This window comes from Embiotoca jacksoni, unplaced genomic scaffold, assembly GCF_022577435.1.
Source record: "Embiotoca jacksoni isolate LCO1_2020_lvr unplaced genomic scaffold, fEmbJac1.0.p SCAF_5, whole genome shotgun sequence".
Lineage (NCBI taxonomy): Eukaryota > Metazoa > Chordata > Actinopteri > Embiotocidae > Embiotoca > Embiotoca jacksoni.
The window spans coordinates 7956445-7973687 of NW_027185403.1; the positions used below are offsets into that span (position 1 = coordinate 7956445).

The window sequence follows — 17243 nt, forward strand, 5'->3', positions numbered from 1 at the left end:
CCCACCCGGACATAACAAATACGAACATATTTTCTTAAACTTTAAATCTTTACAAACTCCAGCTGTGTTAACAGGCATTGTTCACACCCGCATGACTTTATTTTAAATTCTCGTCCAAATCCCAAAGTTTCACCACGTACAAACCGTGGCAGGTATATGAACTGATTTACATAGACACATTATAGACTTAAATTAAAAGTCTTAATTCAAATTATTTCTTGGTCTTTGCTTTATACTGGTCCAAGAAGTGCTGGAAGGAGTAGATACAGAAAGTAAATGCAATATTTTCATGTAATGGAAAAGGTTTTTCTGAAATTTAGGTGTATTTTAAATTAAAAAGAAAGAGTGAATAATGTGAAAGCCTGGTAACATCTTTCTACAGGGTCAGTCAGACAAAATTACAGAAGATGTGGCGTCCTTTCAGTTGTAGTTGAACTGGTTGCGTTTCAAAATGTAGGATTCGATTCATGAGTTTTAACAAATATCAGTCTTCTTGTCTGGTGTCAGATGACCAAAATCCCAATCCCATTTAATTTGTAGTTTATAAGCACAGTCCAGCCGAATCACATTACATGTGACTTACACACAAAGTACAGTAATGTGATATTTACATTCTGCTTTAATTGAACTGACACTATTTCATGTTTCGCCTTCAACTTTTGCAAATCATTTCCAACAGCATTAGTCAAACAAGTGTTGACTCTTCGGAAAAAAAAACAATTTTCCAAAAACAAACGTTGAAAAGCAGGAGACTGTTAATTAATTTGATTATTTTATAAATGATCAAGAAGGAAATCATTTAGATGCTGTTTGCTATAAAGTCACGTCAATTTTGGGGATATGTCAGGATTTTCGAACAGTCATTAAAATGTAAACTCATCGAATCAACATCCAAGGTCACAACTGCAGAACAAGCACAAACAGAACAATGTATGGCTCCCAGAATGACTTACTCGAGCCAAAAGGGCTCCCGGTCCAAACTCTGAGTTCTGGTCCCGGTTCAGAACAGCTGTTAACCTCTTGCTCACACTAAAACTCTTACATCTTGAATGCATTCTGTGCTCATTCCACTGCCTGCCTCATGACTCCCACTTCTCTTCACTTGTTTCGTCTTCTTTCTGTTTGACTGACCCCAATTCTGTACTTTTCACTGACCACTTTTTTCTCACTCTCACTGTTCCTCCCTTGCCTCCTTCCCTCAAACACAATATCCTCAAACAGATGCAGGGATTCAGTCTGACAGCTTTATCTCTGGTGCTGTCCAGATTCTGGGATAGTTCCCTGGGATTCATGACATCTGAATGACACCTGGCTCTAAAACAGGGAAGAATGGCCTTATGTATGCAACTGGGAGACATATATCACGGATGTTATGTCAAAAAGAGGTGATAATTGGAAACGCTTTGCTGGCAAAGATTTTGAAGTCTGGCTTTATAAGCCGACAAAGTCTTTGAGCCTCTTTATGCTAACCAGATATACTTTATTTCACTTGATTTCCTGCCTATTATCCATGTTTTTTTCCCCCTGCCCTTAGCCAAGTGTTTTTTGAGCCTAAATATAATCAGAGGTGCCATGAAACACCTGTGTGCTTGAGGGTCGGCAAAAAACAACCTATTTGATTGTATGGGTTGGAGAACTTATTGGATGGTGGACATGTCAAACATGACGTCTGATAAACATGAGCATGTCAGCAGTATGTCTAAGTATAGCCTCAAAGAGCTGCTACCGTGGCTGTTGTTTCTTTCTTCATTGTTGACACATTATTTGTCCTTTGGCTAAAATGTTGTAAATATAAAGGATGGCCTTGATGGAAGGATGGATGATAACTAACACGGATTTATAAAACACACTGAGGATATGTGTTTAAAGCTCAAACATAGACTAGTGACTGTATAACGGCAAGACTTTAATTATATTATATGCCATTAGCACACTGCTGCCATGTTCTCATCTATGGCTAGAAGTAGAACTACAAATGGCTTTAGAAATATACATAAGCAAAAACAAACAACTCCAGCAGACTGTTCGATCTCCCTGATGCTTCAGATGAAAGGTAAAGAGAGGCGAGATGAGACCTGATACAAAGGATTAGGCAGCATTACAGCCATCTCCACACAGCTGATTCATATTCTGCACACAGTGGGATCAGCTTCAATGTACACACACCTCGACAGGTCCTGGCTAATAACTTACAGCTCAATGTTTAATCAGAAGACTAGCATTTAAACCCACACAAGGCTTATGTCTGATGTGATTCTTTCATTTTTCCATCAGTCCTAAAACACACATCTTTAAACAGCGATCCTCGGGGTTGATAACACTGACTGCTGCTTTGACTGCTTCCTCAAACAATGCTTACTCCGCATTAGTTGCGTCTGGGCGTTGCTTCCCTACCGTGAGCCAGACTACCTTTGCCTTATTAGCAAGTTCGTTCTTCGTAAAGCTGCCGGTAAATGCACCTTGTGACAACACAAACTCTGTTTCATGAAGGGTAGCCGAACCGCGACCTGACTGAGGGAGGACAAAAATCGAGTAAGGGTAAAATGAAGTGGGACAGAAAGAGAGAAAAACTGATCAACTGTCAAGTTACAAGATTAATTCAGAGGAGAGGGATGTTAAATGCAAGAGCTTGCCTACACTGACAAAGTTTCATGTCTCAAGGGCATAGGCCTTTAAAGAGGTATTATATAAGTATGAAAAAGCGGGAGCTCTTTGGGAATTAAATGGAAATATGCTCAAACCTTGTATAACTTGTAACAACAGAATCAGTGCATCCTTTGAAATGTCCATTTGAACAGTGTAAAAAACTTTTAATACTGCAAAATGAACATGGTGGTTTACACAGAACTAACTGTAGTATTAAACTTTACAAAACAAATCAGAAAATGGGGCAAAAGTTTTGGTTTTACAAACAGTGACTTGCCAAATGTTATAAAATAATCTATTACTTTTATAAAAAAAAATAGCTTAATAGGTATTTTGTGAATGAGGCACACAATGTGCAGGTATCAGGTAATTAAATTACATTTATTTACAAAGCATTAAATGACAACACATGTCATTTCAGGGCACTTAACATAGTAAGGTCTTTTCTACAAAACCATCCAACACAAAGGAACCCAACAATTTAACAATTTTGAAAGGATGATAGCTGGAAGCAAAAACTCCCTTTTAACAGGAAGAAAACCTCTGGCTAAGGGAAGGAAAAATGTCCTTTTAACAGGAAGAAAAAAACCAACAACAGTAGAAGTAAAAAAAAAAAAACAGGAGGAGATTTAAGAGGAAGAAACCTCTGACAGAACCTGGCTCGGAGATGGGCGGCCATCTGCTTTGCCCGGTTGGGGGTGAGTGGAGAGCGGAGAGAGAAAAGAAGAGCTTTGGTAACACATGTACCAGCATGATTGTGATTATCATCTCAGCTTTCACTCTGGCTCTGCATTTAGTTTCATTCATTGCTTTGTCAATATCAAATATTAAAGTGTTTTTTTAGGGAAAATGCTTTTTACCAAACAGCCTCGCTGACTATTAATATCCAGTAGATGAATAACAGGGATGCGTGTTAGCTCAACAACAAGGATTTCAAATGCCCATGAATCATACCATTCACTCAGTGTTTTCAAGAACGTCATTAAGCACAAGAATTCTGCACCAAATTTTGTGATAAGGATAGAGGTTTCCCAAGAAAGAAGCATCCTCCACATCATCAAGTCAGTGCATCTTTTCTAAGACTGAAGAAAAGATAACTCCCCGGAGTGAACCCCCCGGAGAACATGGCTGCATCGCTGCTGTGTGTGCTGACACACTGGAAGCTGTTTCACACTGTGTTTGATCATATCGGCACCAATACAGTATGATGCAAACAAGGGGGAGAAGAATTCAGGTCACACTTAAAGCAACTTCAGAGATTTCTTATTTTGCACACACTTCCCTCACTCCACTAAAACTCGCTTTTTGTATTCCCTCTTTGTGTTGTATGCATTATTGCTGAGTATTTTCTTCGGCGCGGTGCCTTGGTCTGTTTCGGTCAAAAAGATCCTTGGTAGTCACGCTAACACTTGTCCTCTTTACTGCTTTCTCTTCCAACCCTTTCATTTACTACCCACTTTCCTTTGCAGCTCCTCCACCTCCTCTCCTGTCTCTACATTTCCACCAACATCTTCTCCTCATTTGTCCTCCTCTGTCCTCCTGCCACTAGTAAGGAGCCACTATGCATTAATGTGACCTCACCTGTAAACATTTCAGTCCCTCATCCCTCCTCTAAATAATGAAACTAGTCTTTTGACATTGACATCACATAGGAGAATAGCTTGTAGTGAGTACAAACACGGCGGTATTTTAATAATTTGCTTAAGAGTCAGTGGAGCATGTTCTCCCCCATGCTATCGTTCCTCATTACTTTTTGATGAATAACTGATGAGATTTCGCTGTTGTTGTTGGCGGTAGCACAACATTTGTATGCAGACAAAGTCAAAAGAAGACAGATTTTTTTTTTCTTCACATGCACTGTTGACGAACAGTTTGTCTGTACTTAATGAATCACGGAGCGATCATTTAATTTTGATTGGGTGCGCTGCTGCATGAGTTGCTGTTCATGGACCTCAGAGTGACTCCGAGAAAATGGAGTCATGCCCATCTAATAAGAAATGAAGTACGCACAGAGTGATGGCGGCACTAAAATGCATTTGTCCTCTGCAGCCATTAATGTCCGATCTCACAGAGAAATGATGGTGTTTATTAAGAGGGAGTGTGCAAAGACACAAAGTATGTTCTTGTGTGTGTGTGTGTGTGTGTGTGTGTGTGTGTGTGTGTGTGTGTGTGTGTGTGTGTGTGCGTGTGTGTTAGTGACGCTTAACCATTGAGACAACACTCGATGGCTACACATTAGTATTCTCTGGCTGAATTCACACAGCGCCTCCATTAAATTACAGCATAAGCCAAAATGGCAGAGGTCAGCAGTGACAAGACTGACCGAGGTATATTTTTCTGCAGACAGGTAGAGGTTCACACCAGGACACCAGAGTGCAAACACTCCTCTAAGGTTGTCACTAAGTCAAACCGGGTGGGCTGTGACACATTACTAGCTCGTGACAAGTCAAATAAAGCTTCCGCTTCAATAATATGTGCCATTTGATAGATAATCTTATCATAATCAACTGGGGAGCATACATTTCTTGTATGGGTGGTGCCTCTGGGAATTAAACTGTTTAGTGTTGCTACAGTAATTCATCCTTAAAATCATCCAACAAAGTGAGATGAACTGGAAACCAAAGTAAAAGGCAGATCCTCACAGTATTAAAGTATATATTTGAGTCAATAACCTTCAAAAGACACAAAATCAGACTTTACAACACAGTAAAAGCATTACATTAAGCGGTTACCACCTTGAAAATCGGGAGTACTACACAGGACCTTCTCGTTGTAGCTTTGCCCACAGTAAAGTCGTTTAAATGTCTGAATTACCTAAATACCCTTTTAAATGGTTTGAAAGTGGATGATGGATGAAAGCTACTCCAGCCCATCCTTTATTTTTGAGTCAGATTGTCAGGAGTGCTACCATCTGCAAAGAAGAGACCCTAACTGGTATCTCATTTATTAATAATTTTCAAGGCAATGCAACAGATCAGTTATTGGACTGATGAATAAATTAGATCATTAAAGTCATTAATAATGTCTTGCTTACATTTGTGGTATAATGTCATGATGTATTTGACCTACAATCTGTCTGAAAATGATGCCGACCTTTTATGAACACACGAGAAGAAACTGAAATTCACTTTTAAATGTTCAGAGTAATTCATATTTGATCAGTAGCATGTTGAAGGAGGCAACTGAAAGAATTAAGTCCTTATTTTACTACTAGTACAGTCATGGTCAAGATCCATCAGCAGGGTCTGAAATAGAAAAATGCTTCAACTTAAATTCAACTCATTAAGAATCTATAGCAGCTCCAAAGCTGAATCCTGGAGGTCACCCTGCCCTCTTTTATAACTTTTAAAGTCACAGTTAAGGGTGACCACTTGAATCTCACTTAACATCTAAACATAAGGACATAAAAATATGTTGCATACCTCAACCTGTTGACAGATCTGAATCAGCTTGGCCATTTGGTTCTCAAGTTCACTGTTCCTCTTCACCAGGTTGGTCAGGTTGTTCTCCAGAGTTTGCTGTTCAGAGGGAGCAGGAGGAATAAAGGGCAGAGGAGGAAAACCAAGAAAAGGAGACAAGGTTAGTATATATACAATTTCTCTGAGTGTGCATTGACAGGAGAGAGTTGGATAAATTAATACCAATTTTCGAACTGTGTCTTTAAATTTTAAACACTGAGCTTAAAAAAGTAGATTTGTTATTTTTGTTGAACAAACAAGATATGAATAGTTCTGAATTGCACACATCTGCAAGGAAAGTCAGAGAGTTTCTGGCATGCATTATGTTCTGTGACATCAGTGCCCTGTCATCAACCTAATAACTACTCAGTCCTGGTTCATCAATTAATATTCATGTGTTGTTCTAGTAATAATGAAACCTGGAAGGACTGCAGGTGCTAAAGACCAACACTGTAAAGTTATCCTCTTTGTGCTCTTCTAGGACTGAATTGATCATCAAATGAAAGAAATGACACATACAGGCTTTAGTTCTAACCGACAACATATGCACAATACTGAAAAAATGGTCACTATTAAGATATACTTGCTGTAACATCAACAAGAGGAAATTTTACAGCACTGTTTTACTGCCTTGCTCTCTGTCGTTTCATATTGATTCTCGACATCTGATAATGACCTGTTAGAGTTTCTTTATTACATAAAAAAATCCATTCAAACAATCTCTTCACACATTAATGAGTGCTGTTGTTTGGCAATCCGTCATTTAAACTAGTTCAGTTAATGGCTCCAAATGCTCTAAAGGCCAACAAGACAGAATAGGTTTCAATCTTACTGGTAAAAGTAAGGCAGAATGGGTGCAGAAGGGAGAGTGTCTACCACAGTAGTCATGACACAGTGCTGTAAAAACGAACCCATACTCTCTTCCTGACATGAAAACACGTTGAATAATGTCACATGAGGTATGAATTCAGTCACAATGAAAAAAAATGGAGTCTCCCTGAATACTTGTTCTAACCAAAGCACTGCACTCCCCCCGCAAAAGTTTCCTAAATTAAAAGACTTAACATTTTTAATTATATTTTTCCCATTATTTTTTAAAAGATTGTTATTTCTAATTCAAGGAAAAAGTAAATATCAGTCTTGCAATGGCACATTAACACCTTGAACTCAGCATTTAAAACAAAGAATGCTTGGTGCTGGTAAGATAACAAATGTAAAATTCAATCCCATTTTATAATTTATAGTTTTTTAACAGCTATAAATGTTTCTGTAGTAGTTTTATAAAAATAAAATGTCTGTTATAAAATGTTTAATCTTATCATCCTTCATTTACTTTATAAATATGAAATCAACGATATGATCAATGAAAAATTAAATCATTCAACTGGCAATTTTTATGATCAAACACATCCCGTAACTACAACAGTTTGTCAGATGCAAAACAAAAGACACACACGCGCGCACGCATAAATATACACCCTCAAACACATACTTTATACAGTACAAAAGATGAAAATGAAAACAAGCAAATGGCAAACCAGAAATAGAGCTGCCATTCAAATTAAGCAAAATCAACGATGGCGGCGACGGGTATTAAAACAACAACATTCGCAGCTGCAGAGAGAGCAGCAGAACAAAGCAGCAGAACAAAGCAGCAGACAAGCGGCGGGTGTTTGAAGTAGCTCTACTCATGCAAGTGAAGAGGGGGTGGGGGAGGCGGGGCGGGCTGAACAAGCACCTGGCCACAGGTCTGACTGTACCTCTGTCTGTCTGTCCAGTCTATCAGGCATCCTCTGTGCTTTCCAATATCTCCCCTACCTGTCACTCAGCCTGATTTAGTCTGTTGACCTGCTGTCTGTTTGACTTTGAACCCACTTAATTATTTATCTGCCTGCTTATCTCCCTTCCGGCTTCCCTTCCTTATGCATGCCGGTGTCTACCTGTGTGTCCCTCTGAGTCGCAGCAGCAGGGAGGGGAGGAAGGGAGAAGGAGGGCGGCTGGGGTGGGTGTGGAGGTGTGTGTGTGTGTGTGTGTGTGTGTGTGTGTGTGTGTGTGTGTGTGTGTGGAGGTGTGTGTGGGGGGGGGGGGGTGTTGGTAAAAGGCAGCCAGAGAACTCACCGCAGCGCTTGTCTTTGACGCCTCCATTACCGCATCTGACACTCTGCCCGGGCTCACCTGATAAGCCTACGAACACACACATACACCTACATAAGTGCACACATAGACACACACACACACAGGCAGGCCTGATCGTACAGCATCTGCCACTCTTCAGCAATTGAAGAGGAGGACTTAGTCGTGATTAAGTTGCCACAAACACTCTCCTTGTAGTTTATACATGGTCTTGAATGCAGATGAGACAACGGGGCTTACAGTGTCTGTTGATGTTTCCCTGAAAGCAGTGCTGGAGTTGCATCACTGGAACGAGCATTTGGTTGTTGTGTCGCAGCCCCTCTGTGTGTGTGTGTGTGTGTGTGTGTGTGTGTGTGTGTGTGTGTATGGGGAGTTTGAAGTGGAACATCAGTGAGTGGGGACAGATGGGTCATTAATTAGCAAGCTGGAGACGAAGATGATTAATACATCAGAACACAGCTGCTCCCCTGAGACTGCAGTGAAACAAACTCCTCTGTCCTCTTATACATATATGCATATGTCTGTCTGCCTGTATCTTATGCATGTCAGAAGGTGTCTGTGTATAAACATCTATGACAGATTAGAGCATGCATAATGTCATAAATTTGTGTCTGTCTCTGTGTATGCAGACGATATGAGTTCATACTTTGTAGGGTGGACAAAGGCAGTAAAGAGTCGTATATGCAAGTGTAAGCGACCATACACTTGATTTTCTGTGTGTTTGTGTAGAAAGGGCTCTGATTAACTTGTGTCGACACTCCTGTGGCCTCGGACTAGTTGGCAGGACGAGTGGCAGAGAGAGAGAGGGAGGCCAACCAAATGTCAACAACAAACTCATTAAAACACACAACAGACATCAAAGATAGCGAGAACCACTCAGAAGTGGCAAGCTGGAGCAGAGGAAAACATTAGATGGAAAAGGGGGAAAACATGGACAGGGAGGAATGGAGGCATGAAAGGGTGGGATGGGTGGAAGAAGTTGCCAGCCAGGTCCATATTTTTATATTATATGATGGCTTAGTCAATCAAAAATCATAAGCGTCAGGTTAGATATGTCAACTGTACAATTTTTTTTTCCACGTAAAAACACTACCTATTTCACTCTTCAGTATAAACAGGTCATATCTATAGTAGCTATGCAACAGCTTCACTGATCTGCCAGTAAATGGGTGCAAATATTTAATGACAACTAATCCCTGCAGTCTCTGTGGTGCAACCTGTTTTAATCAAGTGGCACCTTATAACAAATGCTATTACCAGGATAAGTTCAAACAGTTGTGGAAATAATGTATATGGACAACTATGGGCATTATCGCTGTATTTTCATGGGTTTGAACGTTGCCACCTGCTGTATGTATTTACTGGCATAGAAAGGAGGAATTCCAGGACATAAAAACTAAAAGGACAGTTAGAGAGACAGAGAGGTAGAGAAAAGACAGAGTAAGGAAGAGAATAGAGATAGACTGCATTTCAGCTGCTTTAAGCATGCGATTAGGCTTGCTGGGGTTGACAGTGTTATTAGCATGAGCTTATATCATTCGTTCAGTTATTCAGCTTTGAACATGACATGTTATGATAGGAAATACAGGGATGGAGTTCGATGGATGGAAATAGTCCCGAGTCCCGTGCTGAGAGGGGCAGCTGGGCAGAGTAGTTCCAGTCTGGTTGACCCTCTAACTTAGTCTTCATTCAGTCTCTTCGCTTCTCAATTTTCCCTTATCGTCTGTCTTTCTGTCATTCACTCGCGTTTTCTCTCTTCTACAGTACGTCTACTCTCCTTCTAACCTGACTTCCTGTCTCCTCCCTTGCTCTGTGTCTCGCTACTTCAGTCCTTATTCTGTCCGTCTCGGCAGAGTTACAACTGCAGCTGCTGACAGCCCATCATCCTGGGTTAGATCAACACCCCCTCATATGACATCATCGTGTTGAGGGCCTCCTGGGTCTCATTTCTTTACAGATGATCCATTTCTCTGAGGACAGATCCCTATTTATATTACAGACGCTAGAGCGACTGGAGAGAGGGATTGAGGGAGAAAAAAAAATGACACCTCTCTCTTACAGGAGACTTGCGTATGATGAAGGGTTGACTGAACACACATTTGACTCAAGTTTGAGACTGCTGTCATAGTTTAATCTCTAGTCATCACAAAGTCTGCAACTGTAGTTCCATTACTGCTAAACAATAAAATTACACAGAGTTACATCACAAACTACCAAAAAACAGATGAAAGGTGACAATCCAAACATTCTGCAAATGTGTCAGTGTTGTGCTTCAGTCATAACTGTCACAGTAACTATGACAGTTTAGCAATTGGCAGTTTCTGAAATTGTCATCCAACTACAGGGTAACGTGTTACTCCCCAACCTGAAGCACGGGCTGAGCTCATTGTTACTTTGATACAGGTACATTAAAGGACTTTTATCTCAGGCCAAATTAAAATTTCAATATTGTAATCACAAAAATAAGTTACTGACATTAAGCGAAGAGGACAAGCATTGGGAAATTTCACACATCAGACAGGATTCTGCCTTTGGGGGAACAATTTAAACAAGGTTTTATGCTGAACTGGATCTCCAACCTAATAACATGACATAGCTCAATCTCTGGGTCATTACAACAATGTAACAACAAAATTGCAACTGCCACCACAACAAATATGGAACAGAGTGGCCTGAGGCAAAGTATCCAACTTCAAAGTCTTTTCTTTTAATTAATTTATCGTCCCCAACGTACAAGAGAAACAATGAGACACTAACAGAGACAGAAATGAGAGCAAGAGAAAGAGGGTGAGATTAAACTTGAGAAAGAATTGAACAAGCTCACTTTACAGTTAACAAGAGGCTTTTCAGAGTCTGGACGTGTCAGTAACACAAGCCTTCTGGGAAACAGGGTTTTTGTCTGAGGATAATATTCCATAGGGCAAAACTCTTGAGACCAGCGAATTGTAGCGGGGTATAACAAATGGGGAGTCACGCTTGTCTCATAACGGGCAGGCTGGGGCCCAATTAATGAGACCAATAGGGATGCTTAAAACAAGCAAAAAAAAAATGTGTTTTTATCTCTGCTGAAAGCAGCATATTTGTGGATTTTGGCTGGGTCTTTCAAGCGTGTTCCCCCAGTAACAACTTCACATAAAGAAATAAATATGCAGCAAAAATGTTGTGTTAAAAGGTCCCATGTCTCACACTGGTCTGATTTTATTTGCAGTCTTGATATTCATAAAAAGTGTTAAGTACTAAAACCATCTCAATACAGTTTTACATTGCCTCTCTTAAGCTTCTCTCTGGGTCTCTACCAAGAACAGGCTGTTTTAGGTCTGTGTCTTTCGGGTGGATAAATGTCATTGACCCTCTTCTCTGATTGGCTGACTATTTTCAGAGTGACGTGCACCCAGGCCAACCACTGTTTTTTTTTTTTTTGGTCTTGGAGCTTGCTGGCACTGCGACAGAATAACCGTTGGTGTTTTCTTCCACATAAAGGGCTGAACTATGGGCCATGCTGAGGGTGAAGATATGACATTAGGATTAGTTTGTGACATCATAAACTTACAGAAATCCAAACAGCTCAGTTGCTGAATAAAGGTTGCGCGCATTTCTTCATGAACTGAGTGTTTTGACACTTTTAAAGTATTTATATTGTACCTGTGAACCTATTTAATAATAATAAATCTGAATTTATACAACATTGGAAATTTAACAGCGATTGTAAGGTATCAGTTTTCAAAGTGTTGCTGCTCTGAATACAGTGTCACAGATGTTGAACTCATTGACCTTTAAGGTACAAGCGACAACGTGAACAGTCAAGGGATCTCAAAACAGTGGGGGTGCAGCGAAAGATTGGAGCAGACAGCTAGAGGGTGCTTAGTTTCATACTGTCATAAGTCTTGTGATGGAATTTAAATATGGTCGCATAGAAAAAGCAAGGAAGGAAACCAGGGAAGGGTATGGGAAGGACAAGTCTACTTCCACAGTCAACCTCTCTCTGCTTTGTGAATCCCTACTGCTTTTTCCCCTTAAGGCTTATTATAAAAGAAAAACCATCTTAAATGGACACAAATCCAATAGTAATTCAAGTTTTTTGCCACATGAGGGGATTAGGATCAAGACATTTCTCCATAGGTTTGAAAGGGAATAATGAACCGTCATGACGACTGAACAGTAGCGAGGGAGCCAGACACAAGCTGGCATTTCATTTTGTTTATAAGACTCTTTGATGTCCCATAGGGCTGTGTGTGCTTTTCGATTCCCAATTCTTTGTTTGGGTCAGTGAGAGAATAACCCAGAAACAAGTACAAATGCAGAGAGAATAAGATTGAAATAGAAAAATTCAACACAGAAATATATATTATATAAAGACAAAGCCATATCCCCGACCATTTCCCAAGTTTCTGTCCCTTTGTTAGACAATTTCATATCAGATCACCGGTTGTTGATACTCTGATATTGAATGTAAAGAGATGGGACTTTGATGCTGTGGATTAGGGATGCCTGAACTGAGATAAAGTGGGGTTAGTAGAAAACAGTGATATGGTTGGATGGGCTTAAAGGATCACTGTTTCATTTCAATTGGCCTACACTGGATTTTAGATGGAGCTGTGCAATTCTGTTTCATGGATTAATATTGAGGAAGAAAAACAAAACACATAGACAACACACGAGAGGCTTGGCTGGTGTTCAATATGATCAATATCTCTGCTTAAGAGAGAGAACAGCTAGGTTTTGACCTATAACAGAGATGCGCTAATTGTGTTGCATACTCATTAAGCCTAACTTACAACTGGAGAAACAGCTGACCAATAAACAGCATGTCTGAAGAATTTAACGGATGAAAAAATGAATTAATTTGTAGTACTTTAAGAAAAATCAGTACTGCAAATGTCACTTCTGTTAACATTAATATGCAGCATCAAAATCATCAATACAGTATTTAGTATATTAACCATGAGCATCTAACAAATAGAGACAAGCTCAGGAAAAGAATGGCTTTTCTTACACACACACACACACACACACACACACACACACACACACACACACACACACACACACACACACACACACACACACACACACACACACACACACACACTTAAGCAATCACACTGGACTCTATAGGTGTTTTGCGGCTCCTACGAAGCCACATAATTAGCTGTCACTCAGTAGATAGCATCACAAGATTAAGTACAGTTGTGCAACACAAAACATCTTGGCAACTCAAAAGGAAATCTGACAACTCATGCATAACTTCACACTCTAAGATTACTGATGTTATGTCTTTGGTCATTTCTGTCTGACACACGCAGTGGATAAAACATAGCAGTCAGAGTGTATTGGGAGTTCACAAGAGGCTTCAAACTCTTTGGAATCTATGAGAAAAAAAATTCTAGAAATACATGATAGTAATGTCCTTCGTATTATAGTTTAATCACGCCTTTATATACTGGCTTGGGAACTGCAGGTTTAGCCAGTCAACTAATAATAATTTCAAAAAAACACAGGAAAAGTGTACGGATAATTTTTCTCCAATATTCAGGAGACGATAAGATTGGAGGCCCTATTCATACTGGTATCACTGGTTCTTAAGATAATTGACAGAATAGAAAAAACAAATAATTGACAAATTAATCTGATACTTATCTAATATCTCATATGTAAGATGCATTGCTTGAGAGTATCTGTAATAGTGGCGTCACATAGATTCTGTTAATTTATAGAACTATATATTTCAAATCATATTTGGACTCTATTGAGACATATTTAACTTTGTTGATGATAACTAATGTCTACAAATTATTGTAGTATTGGTTGCAAATTCCTGTACAGTATCGTGTAATTCCACAGAAGAGCTGAATTGTGACTCATCAGCTTGAGATAAGACAAAAATGAAATGATGAATTGGACCTCTACGTGTTAATGCCAAAAATAAGGAATATGTGGAATTTACTGAGAAGATTCCTTAAGTCTAAATTGAAATATGACTGAAGTTGTTTCATCTCTTATTGGAGCTCGGTATGTGTGTGTGTGTGTGTGCAATCCTCATCTGTTCACTGTTTCTCATTCATCTTTGAGCGACCACCATTCCACAGACGCCTGCAGTTTATTATAAATCAGCAGGTATGAGTGGGGCTTTAAAATTGTTTCATCAGCTGAGTTGTATACTGCGCAGCTCATAGCAAATCCTTGCTATCCACATCCAGGCTTATCCACAGTAGATGATAGCATTACATTGGTGCTACTAACTGTGGGCTAGATAAGGAATAGTCCTATCCTCAAGACTTGAGCTGTAGCCAACCACTGTGACTCCTAACTAAAGACCTTATCGTCATCAGCTCGACTGCTCTCTGGAGATAGAGTGTAGCAGAGTTTTGATAGATTAGGGTTCTGAACAAAACATCAATATTTAGGGCAGTTTATCGTTTATGTCCACTACTGACAGCAAGTCCCAAGTAACAGAGAGCACATCTCTGCACCGATCGTGATAGTTAGTACTAAAAACAGCTACGCCAAGCTTGTTCAAATAAATATATTTCTGGTAATCTGTGACAGACATCTGATGTGCATGTCCTGGTCTGTTTTGTATGCTTTACCCACAGATATCTGTTCAAACAATAACAATGTTGAATTAAATCAAGATATTTTCCAGTAGAGGTACACACTGTAGCTGGCTTGAGGCGAGCAGATAATACTCGTATCTGTATCCATATTCAAAAGCCACACGAGTACTCCTGATAATGTCTGGACTCGTAATAAATCAGTGGTTGTCTTGTGGTGACAGATGTGAACCAAACACAAGAAGAAGGAAGGAAGAAAAGAAAAGAAAAGAAAACATCAACAGCAGAAGCCCGTCACCCATCTGGTTCCATTCATTGTGATAAGCAAGGCTTAACAAGTCACAACACTATATCTATTGAAGACGCAGATATTAAATTGATATTGATCTACTCTCCTAACTCTATAGCAAATACGTGAATTACCACAATGTTTCTAGAAAGAAACAGGAATTCTTTTAAAGGCCAAAAAGGGTTGTGTTTCACATTTTTAATATTAGTTCTTGATTGACAGCAGAATTACCTCGGTAACGGAGAAGCTGCCCTTTGCCAAGATAATATGGTTTCTTTTTTTGTTTGTTTGTTTGTTTGTTTGTTTCTTCCTCCTTCTTTCTTTCTTTCTTTCTTTCTTTCTTTCTTTCTTTCTTTCTTTCTTTCTTTCTTTCTTTCTTTCTTTCTTTCGTTCTGTCTAGGAACCATATGACAACAATCCTTTTGAAAAACTTTGGCACATTAATGGACCAATAAGTATAATTTTTTTTCCGAGTACTATAATAATTGGACTTGAATAGATGGGATGGGATACATTCCCTGTGCAAGGACAAGGCCGGGTTATAAGGAAGGATTTCCATGGATTGTCACTGAGCACCTGTCCTCTGCATTCACACTCCCACAGCGTCGGCTCCAAGTAGCAGCATGATGGGCTTCACTGTCCTCATGATTGATTTCCACTGCAAATGGATTTTATATTCACATATTAATATGGCTAAAATGTCTGCTTAACTCCTGCATGCAAAACAAGATGAGTTATAGAAAAAGGCAATGAGATGGAGGGAAAAAGACAGAGTGCCTAACAGGGAGAGAGAGCCACACAGACAGACAACCATAGCCACATTTCACTGGCTCTAATACAATTATCTAGCTGCTGGCTCGTTGCTATATTCATATGACACGGTTATTCATTTTGTCTTATTTTCTAAAATGTAATAACAGAGAGAGCAGTGTGTTGGGTCTGAGTCATTCTGACTGATTGGAACCCAGAGGCCGTTGCTTGGTTCTGTGTTTTTAAAACCCTCTGACTCATTGCTACAATGTAAAAACAGCATCTTTTCAGCAAAGTACTGCAGAGTTTTCACCAGTTTGTCCCCCAAAGAATGGATATAAATGTATGACTTTCAGCGTTTAACTAGTTCAGTCCAAGGTTTTTACAGACCATTTTTTTTTGAAAACCTTTTTCTTTGTTAAGTGTTCCTTAGCTTATTCTGCAAACACAGTATGAACTAAAAGCAATGACAGAACAGAGCGTGTTCATTAAATAGTAATATTAGAAAACATAAAAATATGAGGAAATAAGTGAACGAAAGGAAAAAAAAAATATTTGTGTCAATAATCCAGATTAATGTGATTTGTCCGAAAAACTGAACTGCTGGGTGCAAAACCATGTACACAACACCCACAGGGGGCCATGGAGACGTGCTGTGTTCAGCTTCACAAATATAACAGCATAACAAGAACCACAGCTGACACAGAAACAAGTGGCTGCTGCAGACGATGTTTGCCAAAAAAGAAACAGGCAACCTGATTGATTAGCCGGGTGAGATATGACCGCTGCGTATATTTTGCATTTGCAAATAATGTCGATGCATGCACCGTCATAAAGCGACCTCATGCTGTTTCTCCCCTCCCTGCAGCCAATGATTTCAGAGGCAATTTTATATACATTTTGCAATTCTTCAGCAGATGCACAAATCTCATGGCAACATCTTTTTTGCAGTAATAAATACAATCAGAATGTGCTTCTGATTAAGTACTATAATCCTATTTGATCTCGAGAGCTGTGCAGAAAATTTACCACAGAAGTGACATAACCACAGCCGTCAGCGGTGCCTGGTAATCTGATCCAAAAGAATGCGGTGCTGAAACCAAGGTGTTGTTCTCACTAAAGCTCCCCTTAAGCCTTTAAGCACCAAAGCATCCACCCAAAGTGAGGAAAAAGTTGTGGAGATGTCAAAGAAGTCACATTTACATAGAAATGACAAATGTTGACCGGGGACTTGTCTCGTTGTGAAGCTGATGTGACGCTGTGGCAAAAACTGTGACCTCCTTTTGCTGATTTTTATAATCGCTCCTCGTTCATTTCTATTGGGTTTTACTATGAAAAACCAAATAAACTGTCACCCTCTCTCAGTCCACAATTTGACACTGGATAGAATTCAGAACCTCAATATATGTAAAGGCT

At 39.5% G+C, this 17243-nt stretch overlaps 1 protein-coding gene across 4 annotated transcripts in view; it reads right to left on the bottom strand.

The window, feature by feature from the left end:
- Nucleotides 1-17243, bottom strand: part of mid2 (midline 2) — a 144734-nt gene that overhangs the window by 39759 nt on the left and 87732 nt on the right. For 3 of the 4 annotated variants that reach the window (XM_069170436.1, XM_069170433.1, XM_069170434.1), the window contains 2 exons: nt 8223-8288; nt 6069-6164 (listed from right to left, as the gene is read on the bottom strand). In XM_069170436.1, the coding sequence (XP_069026537.1) occupies nt 6069-6164; nt 8223-8288 (162 nt within the window). The remainder of the gene's footprint in view (nt 1-6068; nt 6165-8222; nt 8289-17243) is intronic. The other variant, XM_069170437.1, reaches the window with a different exon arrangement.